Genomic DNA, 14,620 nt, shown 5'->3' on the forward strand with positions numbered 1-14,620 from the left:
ACAAACAGATGTAATACCCCCTCCTCCTTCTTCCTCTTTCCCCCTCACTCTCCTTCTCTCTCTCCCTCCTTTTTTGCCTGCTTTCCCTCTCTCTCTTCCTCTCTCTCTCTCTTTCTCTATCTCTCAGTGTGAGTATGACTTAATTAGAGACATGCCTGCGTGTGTTTGTTGTGTTCTCAGTGTGAGCTGAGCTGAGCTGGGCTGAGCTCTGATGCCGTGTTGGGCTCGTACTGATAGTGGTCACATGCTTCCTGCTCTCAATAGCCTGCACTGTTAGGAACGTCCCCCTCTGAGTCCCCTCCCCTCCCCCAGTCCAAACTCCAAACACAAAAGCAGCAACGACAACAACAACAGCAACAACAACAGAAACGCCACAGACCAGTAGATCGTCTATGTACTAATAGCTCTTACAGAGCTGGTGCGTTCATCGTTCAGTTCCGATGTGCAGAGTTAGGACAGTATTTTCTTAATTCAAACAGCAGCTCTGGGACCAGTGGTTTTGTGGTTTTGGAAGAGTGGAGGGAGGAACATTCAGCCACAGATGATATTGTCTGTGTGGGGACATGTTGAACTTTGGCTTACGAGTGGGGGGGGGAAAAAACATTGGCATGTGTGTGTAAAGCTAGCGTAGGCATGCGCGCGGTAGCGATTGTGCTAACGGCCTTACGTGGCTGCTCTGCGTTTCCCCGGTGATCCAGGTACCAGGGGAAGGAGGGCTGGGCCCCGGCCTCGTACCTGAAGAAGATGAAGGAGGACTTCTCGCCGAGGAAGAAGACCCTGACGGGGCCCGTGGAGATCATCGGGAACATCATGGAGATCAGCAACCTGCTCAACAAGAAGTCCGTCAGCGAGAAGGACGTCCAGACGGACGGAGGCGGCGGCGGCGGCGGCAGCGGAGACGTCACGCCCGAGCGCCACATCTCCAAGAGCGAGATCAGCCTGCCCATCCCCGTGGGCGCCGGCGGCGAGGCCTCCTCCGGCGCTGGCACCGGGACCGCAGGCGGCAGCGGCGGCGGCGGCGCCTCGGACGGACCTCGCGGGGCCGGGATCTCCGGGCCGCCCGCCCCGACGGCCCTGCCGGACAGCGGCGTGAGCAGCAGCAAGCCCAGAGTGGAGCCGGGCTCCCCTGCCATCGCACGCGTGGCACCACACAGGGTGGAGATCGGTGAGTCACAGGCGGAGGGGTACGGTGGGGGGAGTGTTGGGTTGATGGGTTACTGAGGGGTATGGTGGGGGAGTGTCGGGTTATTGAGGGGTATGGTGGGGGGAGTGTTGGGTTGTTGGGTTACTGAGGGGTTTGATGGGGGAGTGTTGGGTTACTGAGGGGTTTGGTGGGGGAGTGTTGGGTTACTGAGGGGTATGGTGGGGGGGAGTGTTGGGTTACTGAGGGGTATGGTGGGGGGAGTGTTGGGTTACTGAGGGGTATTGGGTGGGGAGTGTTGGGTTACTGAGGGGTATGGTGGGGGAGTGTTGGGTTACTGAGGGGTATGGTGGGGGGAGTGTTGGGTTACTGAGGGGTATTGGGTGGGGAGTGTTGGGTTACTGAGGGGTATGGTGGGGGAGTGTTGGGTTACTGAGGGGTATGGTGGGGGGAGTGTTGGGTTACTGAGGGGTATTGGGTGGGGAGTGTTGGGTTACTGAGGGGTATGGTGGGGGGAGTGTTGGGTTACTGAGGGGTATTGGGTGGGGAGTGTTGGGTTACTGAGGGGTATGGTGGGGGGAGTGTTGGGTTACTGAGGGGTATTGGGTGGGGAGTGTTGGGTTACTGAGGGGTATGGTGGGGGAGTGTTGGGTTACATAGGGCTGTGCTGTTTGATTCATGAGATATACCCAAACAAAGATATGTGTGATATGCTCACAAATTTACTTAGCTCACGAAAGTATGTCTGGTGGAAAAGTTACTGTTCAGGTTTCATGGTATTCGATTATTATCATGTTAACATGAAAAATTTAAGATTTTTAAAAGTGTTTTTTTTGTGTGTGTGTGTGAGTGTGTGGTATACAGTAGCTCAGTCCTCAGTAGTACCTCAGTCTGTCTTAAACCATTACGTAGGGTTTGTGTCTTTGTTTCCATGTTGGCTGTACAATTGTGTTTATAGTTTTATTCTCGTTGTCTCTTTAAATAGGCTTTGACACAATAGGTAAGCTGTTTGAGGCGTCAGTGTGTTTGTACTAAGACGTAATTTACCCTAACTGTGAATAATCATGAACAGCCTTTTGGCATGTATTTTCATTAACGCTTGTGCTGTCGATCCAGCATGGTTGTGCTATTGCAACCATATGGCTGTACACTAAACATATCTCACTAAGGGTTTGACTCTGTGTGTATACATGCATGATTGTCGTGTTTAATTATCCTAACTGCTCTGACAAACAGCCTGAAAAGGGGAACAAACAGTTGATGGTGTACGTTTATGTGTCCAAATTCCAGGTTCTCCAAACCTACGTCAGAAGCCTCCTCCCCGTCGAGATGCAAACCTGGTAATTTATGCCTTTCCTCTCAGTGTCACCGGGTTGTAGACCGTGTCGTAGGAATCACTCTAAATCATATTCACATCCCGTGAATTTTCAAAAACAGCACATTCTTTGCTGATGAGATCTCTATTTTTTTTTTTTTGCTCGGTTGTTTGCAGGGCTTGCACTTGCCTAAGCCGCCAGAGCCCCCTACTGTGGAAGCAGAGTACTACACCATCGCCGAGTTCCAGTCCAGCATCTCGGACGGCATCAGTTTCCGTGGAGGACAAAAGGCTGATGTATGTGCTTTTTTTAAAAAAAAAAACAAGCAAAAAAAAATCACTTGGTGTTGGAAAGAAAGTGGAATGTTTTATGGCCTGGTTGAGTTCTTTTTGTGATATACTTTCTTTTGAGGCTTAAAGGATTGGTGTTTTGCACATTGTTGCTGCACATGCTGTTGTACATGCATGAAAAAACGTAACGTTAAGGTTCAAACAATAGGGTAGAAGTAGTCTTTCTTCAACCATATGAGTTAAATTAATGAAAAACCACTCACTGATCGATCTAAACCGATAAACATAGGATGATACATAGGATTAGCCTGCTTAGGTTTGTGGTTTAGTACAGATTTGTAAGGTCTGAGCTAGTACAGATGGCTCTGGTGTCATAGATAACTTCTGGTTAATTTCACTAAGAAATGAAAAGAGATTGACTGATCAATATGCCTGGCCTGTTAGTTTTCAGAACGGAACAGAACAGAATAAAGATGAGAAATCAACCTAGATTACTCTTAACGTGATAAAGATGGCGCCATTCTAACTAGCTGTATTATTTTACCTGTCCCGCAGGTGATCGAGAAGAACTCTGGCGGTTGGTGGTACGTGCAGATCGGCGAGACCGAAGGCTGGGCTCCCTGCTCGTACATCGACAAGCGCAAGAAGCCCAACCTCAGCCGCCGCACCAGCACGCTGACCCGGCCCAAGGTCCCTCCCCCGGCGCCGCCGGTCAAGAAGCAGGACTCGGCGGAGGAGACGTCCTCGCTCTGTGGCTCGTCCTCGTCCAAGGCGCCCGAGTCGCCCAGCCGGCCCGTGTACGAGGAGCCCGAGTACGACGTCCCCGCCGTCGGCTTCGACCTCGAGTCGGACACGGATTCGCTTAAAGGCGAGTGCTCGGCGGAGGCGCGGGTGAACGGGGCTCCACACGGGAAGTACTCGTCCCCCCCGCTGGGCAAGGACTCGCCCTCGGTGTCCCAGAAGAGCTCCCCCTACAGGGCCGGAGAGTCCCTGGAGGACATCTGCCGCGAGGAGTCCATCTACGAGAACGACGGCTTCCGCCCGTTCTCGTCCGACGAGTTCGCCTCCGCCCGGGACTCCAGCGGCCTGGACTCGGACTCGCCCAAGGGGCCGTTCTCGTCGTCCTCCTCGTCCCCTCTGGCGCGGAACTTCCAAAGGGGGGTCTCCGTGTCCGTCCCGTCGTCGTCCCCCGGAAGCGGCGGAAAGCCGCTGAGAAAGGTGCCCCCGGACCTGAGCCGCAGCCAGTCCCTGAGCCGCGCCGAGGAGACCAGCCCCAGGTCGTCCTCCGACGAGTCGGGCCGCGGCGGCGGCGTCTTCCGCCGGCAGATGAGCGCCCGGCGAAGCGGAGGAGGAGCGGCGGACGATGACTTGCACTCGGCCCAGAGCCCCTCGGCCCGACCCAAGCCCGTGGTGCGGCCCAAGCCGCTGCTGTCCGCCAAGTCCGCCGCCGAGCCGCCGAGCCCCGAGCGGATGGACATCAGCACCCTGCGGCGCCAGCTGCGCCCCACGGGCACGCTGCGTCACGCCAGCCTCCGACCCGGCGGCCGAGGCGGGGGAGGCGAGGACTCGGAGACGGCCTCGGTGGTGTCGTCCGAGGACTCGGCGTCGTCGTCGTCGCGCAGCACCTCCGACCTGTCCAGCATCTACTCCAAGGGCAGCCGCGGCGGCAGCGGCGGCGGCGGCGACTCGGACCCGGACGCCGGCTTCTTCTTCCGCACCACGGACGCCTACCAGCGCGCGCAGGACTCGGAGATCAGCTTCCCCGCCGGCGTGGAGGTGGAGGTGCTGGAGCGGCAGGAGAGCGGCTGGTGGTACGTGCGCTGGGGCCACGACGAGGGCTGGGCGCCCACCTACTTCCTGGAGCCCCTCGGCAGGCATCAGCAGCAGCAGCATCAGTCCGTCGCCAACAACAACAACGACACCGGACCCGATTACGACTGCCCGCTGGTGGACCTGAGCGACCGCGGCAGCGGCGGCGGCGGAAGCCGGAGGAGCAGCCGCGGCGGCTCCAAGTCCAACAGCCTGGAGAAGAACGAGCAGCACGTCCAGGCGCTGAACAACCTGAACCAGCGGCAGCGCCACACGCCGCCCATACCGTCCAAGCCGCCGGGAGGCTTCACCCGCTCGACCTCGACCGCGACCGGCGCCGCTCCGCAGCCGTGCGGAGTAGGGCTGTCCAACGGGGGGTCGGGGGGGAACTCCGGGATCGGGGTGCGTCTGAGGAACGGCGTGAGGCAGGCGGCCGTGCGCCCCCAGTCGGTGTTCGCGTCGCCGCCGCAGCCGGTGAAGGACACCAACATGCACGCCAACACGGGCGGCTCCCTGCGCCGCAACGAGTCCATGGGCGCCACGGACGGCATCCGCTCCAACACCATCGGCGTGCGGCGGAACTCCTCCTTCAACGCCGTGCGGGCGCAGGGAGGCTCGGCGACCCTGGACACCAGGAGCCGGGCGTCCACCGCCGTCGCCGGAACCTGCTCCGCCACCACCATCAGCGCCACCATCGGCGGCGGCGGCGGCGGCGGCGTTGGCGGTTCGGCCACCTTGGGGCTCCAGCGGAACGGCATCCCCGTGTCCACCGTGAGGCCCAAGCCCATCGAGAAGTCGCAGCTCATCCACAACACGCTGCGCGAGGTCTACATGTCCATCGCCGAGTACCGCGGCGACGACGAGACCATGGGCTTCCCCGAGGGCAGCAGCCTGGAGGTGCTGGAGAAGAACCCCAACGGCTGGTGGTACTGCCAGGTGCTGGACGGCGTCCACAACCGCAAGGGCTGGGTCCCCTCCAACTACCTGGAGCGCAAGAAGTGACCACACTGCTCGCCCAACGCCCCCAGAGAATCTTAGTCCCCCCACCCCCTTTCTTCCTCCCTTCCTTACACTTGATCATTGTGTATATTTACGGAACTTAATCGAAAATAGACCCACATTTGATTTTTTGTTGTAGTTGTTGTTGTTTGTTCTTACCTTGATTGAGAGACACATTTCGTGCGGATTTATCGATGATCGGGGCAGTTCGCTGAAAAGAGTCGCGTGGAGTGCAACTGCAAGGTTGAACTTAACTTTTTGGGGGGATCGGGGCATGTTGGATGATGCGTCCTGGCGAAACTTCAGGAAAGACGTTGTCTTCAGTTTGGAGAACGTGGGAATTGGGGGTGGGGAGTAAAACATACTTATAAATGGGGTTTACATTAAAAAAAGATAATATCCTACATTGAAGCAGGATGATATCCTTGCACAAAATACCTGCTTTTTCATGCCAAATGGGTGCCTTCTTTGAATGACAGTGGATTGTCTAGAGATATCAACCATTCACCAGTGAATCAAATGTCAGTACCAAATCGAAAATACTGTGCCATAGATCTATGTGCATGGAAATCACCAAAAAATATCTATTTTTGAAATCAATTTAACCTTTCAAATGAAAAAAAGACAAATGGAAATAAAATCAGAAACAATATGCGTTAAGTGTTCCCTACGGTGGAGCATAGTGGCGATACTATAAGGTCATTCACAATGCAATGAAGTAGAATGTTTATTGACGCAGTCCTCAATGAAAACAAACCTACCTGTGTCATGGTTACTTGGTAACAACGGATGAGAGTAGAGGAAGTCAGGAAAGAAAACACTTTAATCTCCTGTACTTTTTTAAAAGTAAAAAAAAAATGTTTATTGTTATTTTTTTTGTATGTCATTGAGTGTTTTTTTTTTTGTTGTTGTTGATGTTGTGTTCCTTAGAGATGTATTTCTGCTTTCTTGTGACATCCACACTAAACTGTCAGCCCACAGCAAGAGCAGGTCTGGACATTTTTTATGTCGCGTGATGCTGCACTGAGTAGATGGTGGTGTTGAGGCTTAACAAATTGGCGATCATTATTCACATCGAAACCCCAGTCAGAGATCTGCACACTCTTATTGAATCATCATGATGCATTCGTAAATGCACACAAAAATAAAGTGATCTAATCTAATGACATGAAAAATGTCTTGTTCTTCAAAACGGTAGATAAAAGAGAGTCTTCTTGAAACATCTGCCCATGTCTTGAAACAAATGTTAGTTTACAAAAAAAGGTTGTAGTATAATTGTTTTTTTTTCTTTTTCTTGAAAAAGAGATTTGCAGACGAAACAAAACTCTGTATATATTTGCTGCTTTTAGTTAAGTGTTGTCACGGTTATTAACTGTGACATACATTGAAAAACTATACTGGAAACAACCATTGATACTAGCCAGTCAATCCCAGGGAAGTAGTTTGTAGGCCTACATAGCAGAAAACCCAAAATGTGATTGAGTCGAACAGAAGTACCATCGTGTCTTGCTAATTTGTATAGATTTAGTATTTATTTTAGTGGGTACTGGAAATACAGTGTATTCATCAAACTACCCAAACGAGGTTTCAGAACTGAAAATAAGAAAAAAGTAAGTAAAGTATTTAATTGAGTTATCTGGAAGCACTTGATATCCTTACCCAAAGAAAAGCACTCAATATGCAAGGGTTAATTTCAACATAACAATATTGCTGGGCAGTATTAAGTTTGTGGTTGAAGTTATGCAATGGGAAACATTTTTTTTTTTTTTTAATTGTTAAATTGTTTTTGTTTCAATCTTAAGGATGAGAAACGAAACAAAATACAACAGTTATAACTAATTGGCTAAACAATCCCTGTTTTTTTCTTTCTTTTTCTTAAGAGCAGTAATATGCGACAACGCCACCATTCAGACATGGCCTTAATGGCAATCTACCCCCTTCCTCCCACCTGAAACATGCAGTTATTGAGATGGCATTCTCAAAATCGAACCCAAATGATCGAGTCTATCAAATGGCTGATGTTCAAGACTGCTGAAATATTTTTCTAATGAGCTAGTGTGAGCTCCTACATTTGGATAGAGCACTAACTTTTAATTTTTTGTTTTCATTCTCTGCTGGACAGTATTATAGTATTAAACAAAAGTACCTGCTAGATTGCAGTTATATTCTTTTTTTTCAAAGCAGATGTTGTTTGTTCCAGTTGCCGTGTGATCACACAGGAACAATAATAATGAAAGAAGTGGTTCATTTTTTGTGAGTTAATGCATTTTTCTTTTTCAAAAGTGCATTAACACAAAGATGCAGTTAAATTCACTCAGCACGTTATTTATTGAACACAATTTGTTCTCTTTTTTTGTATTTATGGATTATTTAATTTTTGTGGATTTTTTATACCTCTGCACAGACCTGCCGGTGTTTTCCCCATCAGTAGTCGTCACTTAAACGTCTCATATTCCGAGACAATTTGGTGCCACCTAGTGATGGGAACGTCTTATTGCAGCATATATTTTTTGCTCCTCAAAAACAGTGGGTGGAGAAGCTTTTTGCAAAACTTGAACAGCCCTCCACTGAAACTACCATTGGAGACATCTCTTGAGTGAATGAACAAATCAATTTTGATAATTGAATGTTTTCAAATATAAATGCAGCTAAAACATTTTTGTATCTTTATTTGGCCCTTTTTTCCATCTTTTCCAAATTATTTTTTTCTAAGGCTGTGTGCTGCAACTTCTTGCAATAATGGACACTTCCTCTGTTGTTATTGAACCAAACATAATGCCTGATCCTGTTTTATATCAATTTCTTGTTTTGTGTTACTCTTTATTGGGTTTAGCAATCACTACCAAATGAATCAGAGTATTTCTAAATTTAAATCAGTCAAGTCGAAATACCGAAAAGGTGTGTCAGTGCGGGTTAAACAAAAAAAGGAACTCAAAAACGTACAGTTACTGTTGAGCTAAATTTAGCAGTTAGCACTGACACCAGTAGTGATGATCGGTCAAGTCCTTGTTGTTGGTACTTTTATCGTTTAGAATCGGCTGAATGAATCACCCCTTCCCCGTCTCACAAACACCCCAAACTTTTTCCTTTGACGAAGGCATTATGGACCTGTGTTGACCCGCTCCAACGCTATTAAAGGAATAATTTGTCTTTGTTAACTAAATTCAATTTACACTGCTTTAAGCGTATTGCGAATTACAAGGGAACCGTTGTGTCTAGCTAGGCCTTTAAGCCGCATTTAATTGTGTATGAGCTTTAAGTCTGTTTTGTTTGTACTCTTTTTTTTACCATTATTTTATCTCTCAGTCTGCATAAATATTTGTAATTTAATCTTTTTATTTCCCTGCTTTTTATCCCTTTTTGTATGTTGACATGATTCAAATGTATTAACGAGGAAATGTGCAATAGAAAATAGGCATCTCACCTGAATCGGGGGGAAAATAATAATCTTTTTTTTTTTCTTTGTCAACTCAAACTTTTACAGTCAGTGGTAAATTTCAAGTGTCATTGGCGTGACATTATCCAATATAAACATACCCTTCATAGCACCAATATAATCAGTAAAATGTTTAAAAGAAACATAAGATGGAGAAATAGTCATTCAAGTTTGATGCTCAAGTATGATCTAAATCGACCCTGAGCCTTCTACCCTCCATGTTCTTTCTAAAAAGACATAGACACACACGGGCACTCAGTCTATGCGTGCTAGAGTATGACCAGCAATTGTGGGAGCCATAGCCAAGGTGATGGGTCTCTCTGATAGACTGGAGTTATCGATCACCTTAAGCCACACGTGGAAAACCACAGAGACGCCTGACAGGGAAGTCCTCTCACAGTCACACGGGCAAACTGAGACATGTTGGCATTGTGTCACACACACACACACACACACACACACACACACACACACACACACACACACACACACACACACACCACTTACACACATGACCCCCCCCTACACACCCTTCAATGGGGCTCCTACTAACCACACACACACACAGTCTCCTCATTACCATGGCTGTCAGATACACACACACATCCCAACTCAGGTCTTTGAAGTAAGAGGACTTTGCAATTAGCTCTGAACTGATGCTATGGACCAGAAAAAAGACTTCACTCTCCATGGACTGCCACATGCATTTGTCCACGTTTGCTAGGCGGCCAGTTCTAGTAACAGACAGAAATCCCATTCATTTCAGACGTGGAACCTTCTTCCATTCAATCTCAATTTCTCTCTCGATAGCTGATCTTTTTCTGGGTTGCTTGCTCGCGCTTCACTTACAGTACCTTGTTCGCAAAACTCACCGTCGCCATGACGCTGTCCGTCAGTTGAGGAATCTTAACAGAACGTTCCTATGAGAAACAATGGTTTGAGAGGGGAGAGTTAGAGGGGTGTATGTGTGTGTGTGTGTGTGTGTGCGAGTGAGTGAGTAGAAAGTGCAATGTATCCTATGAGGATTAAATGACTGTGTGTGTGTCTGTGTCTGTGTGTGTGTGTGTGTGTGTGTGTGTGTGTGTGTGTGTGTGTGTGTGTGTGTTATGAATTGTCTGGCGCAGGTGTGATGAGAATGTTGGAATAAAGATGGTTGTGTCTGCGTTGTGAGGTAAGGCTTAGAAGGAAGGATCGCTGAGGCGAGAGTCAGATAGTCAGTCTTGGACTGTGGGCTGTTAGAGTCAAACAGGAAGTGAGTGCATTGCATTTATGTGCCTACTTCCCTACCGTATCCACTCCCAGCCATAGTTCCTGCCAATGAATTGTCAGTGTGTGGCTTAGCACCATAGTAGGGATGTACTGTTGCGTTCTAGATGATAGTCTTTTTTAGACAGGTGCGGCAAATCAAAAAGATCTCAGAAAAAGCAGAAAAAGTTTGCACTCTGAAAAAAATTGTAGACACAAGTCTTTGCTTAAAAAGGCTTAGCACCATGAAATCCCATTGTAACACATCCCTTAAATTTTCACCTTAGTAAACTTGTTGATTTTTTTCTTTTTAGAATGTAGTGCTTCTTTTGCATGCTGTCATAGAGAGCAGACTAATTTGAAACAATGGACACCACAGGACAATATTTATTTAATTTTAGCTAAATGGTTTTCATTAGCGTTATAGCATTGCTAGCCTAATCTTTGTTTTTTGCTCATAGCCTAGTTCTGACTGTTTGACGGGTGTTGATTTTGTCTGGCGTTTCCTTGGGTGGTTGCTAGAGTAGGGCGTTTGGAGAAAGTTTGTCGTATGTGTGCTCGGTGGGCTGCAGTGGGTGTGTTACACAGGGAGAGTTTCGGCAGGTTTAACGTAGCCTAGTTTTACTTTGTTTGTATTATTATTATTTCACGGTAGCTCGTTTTGTTTGCGTTTGTGTGCGAGTTTTATCTAGTCATTTTAAGGTGTCTACATCAGTGAAACTGACGGACATGCGGTCGAGGTTTCTGCCATACTGGTGTACTGTTGGAGTATCATGGATAAGGAAAAGTGACATTGTAGCCTATAGCTACCCATACCTTACTGGGCAGTTCCACACTTCTTTGCCCCTGCTTGATTTCATGACCTTTCAATTCCTTCCTTTTTTCATTCAACTATTCTCTGATTGGTGACTTCTGTCTGCTTAACATCTACAACCTAGAGATCCTGGCCAGAGAGGGTAGAGGACCTCAAAGAGGTCTTAGAACCGCATGCCAAGTCAGGGCCCACCCAATGAGAACTTGACCATGTCCTAGTAGCCTGTTCCATGTTCCAGCGTTTACGTTAAAAGCAGAGCAGAGCGGGGCGGGGCTGGCTAATGGTCAGGCTTGTCAAACGAAATCATTGTCCAGCGGACGGACAGTGCAGTGGCAGTCCTCCATCGTCCTCCATCGTCCTCCATAACACCAACGTGCATTGCGCACGTCCCCCAACATGACTGTAGAAGGACCAATACTCGGTGCTAGATTCTTATCAACTTCTGAAGAATCACATTTATGCATTATGAAATGATTGATTTTTTCCCCCTTTTTTTTCGACATTTTGTCCGTTTCATGTTCCCTGCTTTCAAAGGGTAGCTGACTCATAGCCAGGCAGACAGGCTGCAGTGTGTGTGTGTGTGTGTGTGTGTGTGTGTGTGTGTGTGTGTGTGTGTGTGTGTGTGTGTGTGTGTGCGTGTGCGTGTGCGTGTGTGTGTGCGTGTGCGTGTGCGTGTGCCCCCAGTAGAAGAAAAATCCAAGGCCATTATGGCATTAAACAAGAAGGGAGTCAATCAAGTGTGGAGGCAATTGTTGTGGAAATATAATGAAGACTTGGGGCTTGTTTTGGAGAAAAGGGGCTTAGGCTTCCCTGAAACTATTTGTGTTGTGAGAGAGGATGGGGGCATAAAATTGGATTAGTCGACATAAGAGTCCCCCACCTCCTCACTCTTCCCAAAGCCACGTGGTGCCTTTTGAAAGCAGGAGATAAGTGTTTTGGGTGGGTGTTTTTTTTTGTTTTGTTTTGGCTTTTTTGGCTCATTTTCAAAAAAAAAAAAAAAAAGAATAGAAAATCAGATTAAAAAGAAATTCTTCTTTGCTTGGTCTTTTTGTTTCTTAATTTTTTTGTTTTTATTTTTGTTCTGTATCATGTTTACATTGTATCTTGCATTGCCCTAAAGAAAAAAATATAAAATGTATTATTCTGTTGTTCGGTCTTTGTTACTGATAACCCCCCCCCCCACACACACACACACACACACACACACACACACACGTGGAGGTTATTTTTTATCCAAAATGAATTCTCCACATATTGCTGAATTCGTATGTCATACTTTGCGTTCGTTCCCATGGCGTTCTGTAGGAACGACGACATTTGTCCTCATTCATGTCCCATGTAGCCGTTGTGCGGCGCGGCGTGTCTGAATGTTAATATCTCCAGTGGCTGAGCAGCCGATTGAGTGAGCTCGACCAGAGGGAGTAGAAACACCTCACAAATAGAGACGAATGCATGTGATGTGGGTTGAGAGCAGAAACAAGCTATTCCCCTCGATAGCCAACCAACTAAGGAGGTGGGTGTGTGTGTGTGTGTGTGTGTGTGTGTGTGTGTGTGTGTGTGTCTGTCAGTGTGCAAATAAGGCATTTCAATAGTAAAACTATTGTATTTCTCATAAGGTAAAATCTTACTTGCTTACTACAGCTTACTTCTTACTACATTTGCCAATTTTGCTGTCTGTGTCAGTTAACCCTATGAGCCCTAAGCTGTTTTAAGGGCATTTTCACTACCTCTAGTTAGAAGCATTTATCCTGGTCATTGTAAGTGCCATTCACACATGCTACATATTGTTTTTTTCAGCACAGTCTAGGCTATCTAGATCTGCCACAATATCATGTATAAATACTTGCATTGATTTGATTTAGATTTTTAAATAATAAAAAGTTGAAAAGCGTACTATACAAATTCTTACATTTTGATGTGTATCTCACCACAGCAAGCTCACATCTCGACCAAACTTACATGGTTATGTAGGCCTGACTGTCCTGAACACGGCAATATAAGAACCATGGTGGAGGTATACTTTGGGGCTGAGCAATTTACAGAAATATGTGGTGTGTGCCTTCCAGAAATAAATGGCAATTTTTATTTAGTGATGAAAAAATGACTTTTTGGCACGTTTTGTACTCCATATTGTGACACTAGCTGATCTTACATGACTTGTTTGCGGTAGCACACATGACGTGCACAGATGATGATTCTCTATAATATTTGTTTTACTGCATTGCAATGAACAAAGTAAAGGCAAAAAGTGTTTATTTGTCAAACAAATTTGGATGCAATATGAGTCTTGAATTGGATACCATACAGGAGTGTGCTAGGATCTCGAAACCGTGTTATGAACGTGACTTGTCATAGAGAAACACATGATAACATTGGATTATGAACATAGGCTGTTCCACACAAAAACACGAGGTAAGTGGAGCTAAATGAAGTTATTATTTTGCTGTCACTTCGTCTGTTTTATGGCCTAGAAGGTTGTATTTGGTATCTGTGGATAGCTCTAGCTCTCCTCTTTCATCTGACATGCATGCCAAATCTTTTTGATCGCGATTTCACGAGGAAATCAAACGAGAGTAAAGGTAGCCAAAGATATATTACATTATTATTTGTTTGTAACTTCGTCTGATTTTATCATACGAAATGATCGATGTATTTGGTATCAATGCAAAGCTCTGCTTCTCCTCTTTCATTTGATATGCGTGTCATATCTGTGCGATGCGTGGTCCGCGAGTAATTTAAGCGAGAGTTCTGGATGCGCCGGTGAACGCAGAGCAATATAGACTGTACATATGATATACTTTGATTTAACTTCATAATTTTATTTTATTTTCATACTTGATCGTACAGACAAGTGTCTAGTATCGTTGGAAAGCCCCGGTTCTGCTCTTTCCTGCAATATAAGTTTCATCTCGCTGTGACAAATAATAGCGGAGCAATGTAACAAAGAAAATGTGTGCGTTTTTTGACGCACTTTGCGTCCGTCGGGCTCATAGGGTTAACAGCTAAAGTTGTTTCTGCTGTCGAGAGAAAGGATGGGTGACTATTAACCAAACAATGAAGATTATTGTTTATAAAAAATATATAAAGTAATAATGCAATAAAAATAAGTAAATTCAATTAAAAATGAAAAACATGTTTACATCTCATCACATCTCATTCATCTGAGCATACTGGAATGCTAACGTTTTCAGTCATACTGGCATTCACAAGACACACTCCCACATCCACAAGGTGGCAGTATTGAAACACCTTCCACACACACACACACACACACACACACACACACACACACACACACACACACACACACACACACACCGGCGTCTCCTGTTCCTCCACAGCCAGTCTGCCAGAGCTCCTCATGTGAGAGCAAGATGAAACTGTGCCATTTCACCTGTAGGACACAGTCTGCCCTCTTCTTAACAACAAGGGGTGGTGTGTGTGTGTGTGTGTGTGTGTGCTTGCGTGTGTGTGGGTCAGGAGGGTAGTGATGGGAGATACTGCTCCTTCCCCTCTTCTCCCACACCAGGCCTTGATGTGTGTCCACTCAGCCCTCCTGGGGCCGGCCGG

The 14,620-nt window shown here is 46.9% G+C and overlaps 1 protein-coding gene across 1 annotated transcript in view; it reads left to right on the top strand.

The window, feature by feature from the left end:
• Positions 1-12,198, top strand: part of LOC134078309 (SH3 and PX domain-containing protein 2A-like) — a 93,658-nt gene extending 81,460 nt beyond the window's left edge. The window contains exons 10-13 of the mRNA XM_062534141.1: positions 699-1,165; positions 2,432-2,481; positions 2,634-2,753; positions 3,303-12,198. Of these exons, the coding sequence (XP_062390125.1) occupies positions 699-1,165; positions 2,432-2,481; positions 2,634-2,753; positions 3,303-5,558 (2,893 nt within the window). The 3' untranslated portion in view covers positions 5,559-12,198. The remainder of the gene's footprint in view (positions 1-698; positions 1,166-2,431; positions 2,482-2,633; positions 2,754-3,302) is intronic.
• The last annotated feature ends 2,422 nt before the right edge of the window (positions 12,199-14,620 follow it).

Source organism: Sardina pilchardus, chromosome 1 (genome assembly GCF_963854185.1).
Source record: "Sardina pilchardus chromosome 1, fSarPil1.1, whole genome shotgun sequence".
Lineage (NCBI taxonomy): Eukaryota > Metazoa > Chordata > Actinopteri > Clupeiformes > Clupeidae > Sardina > Sardina pilchardus.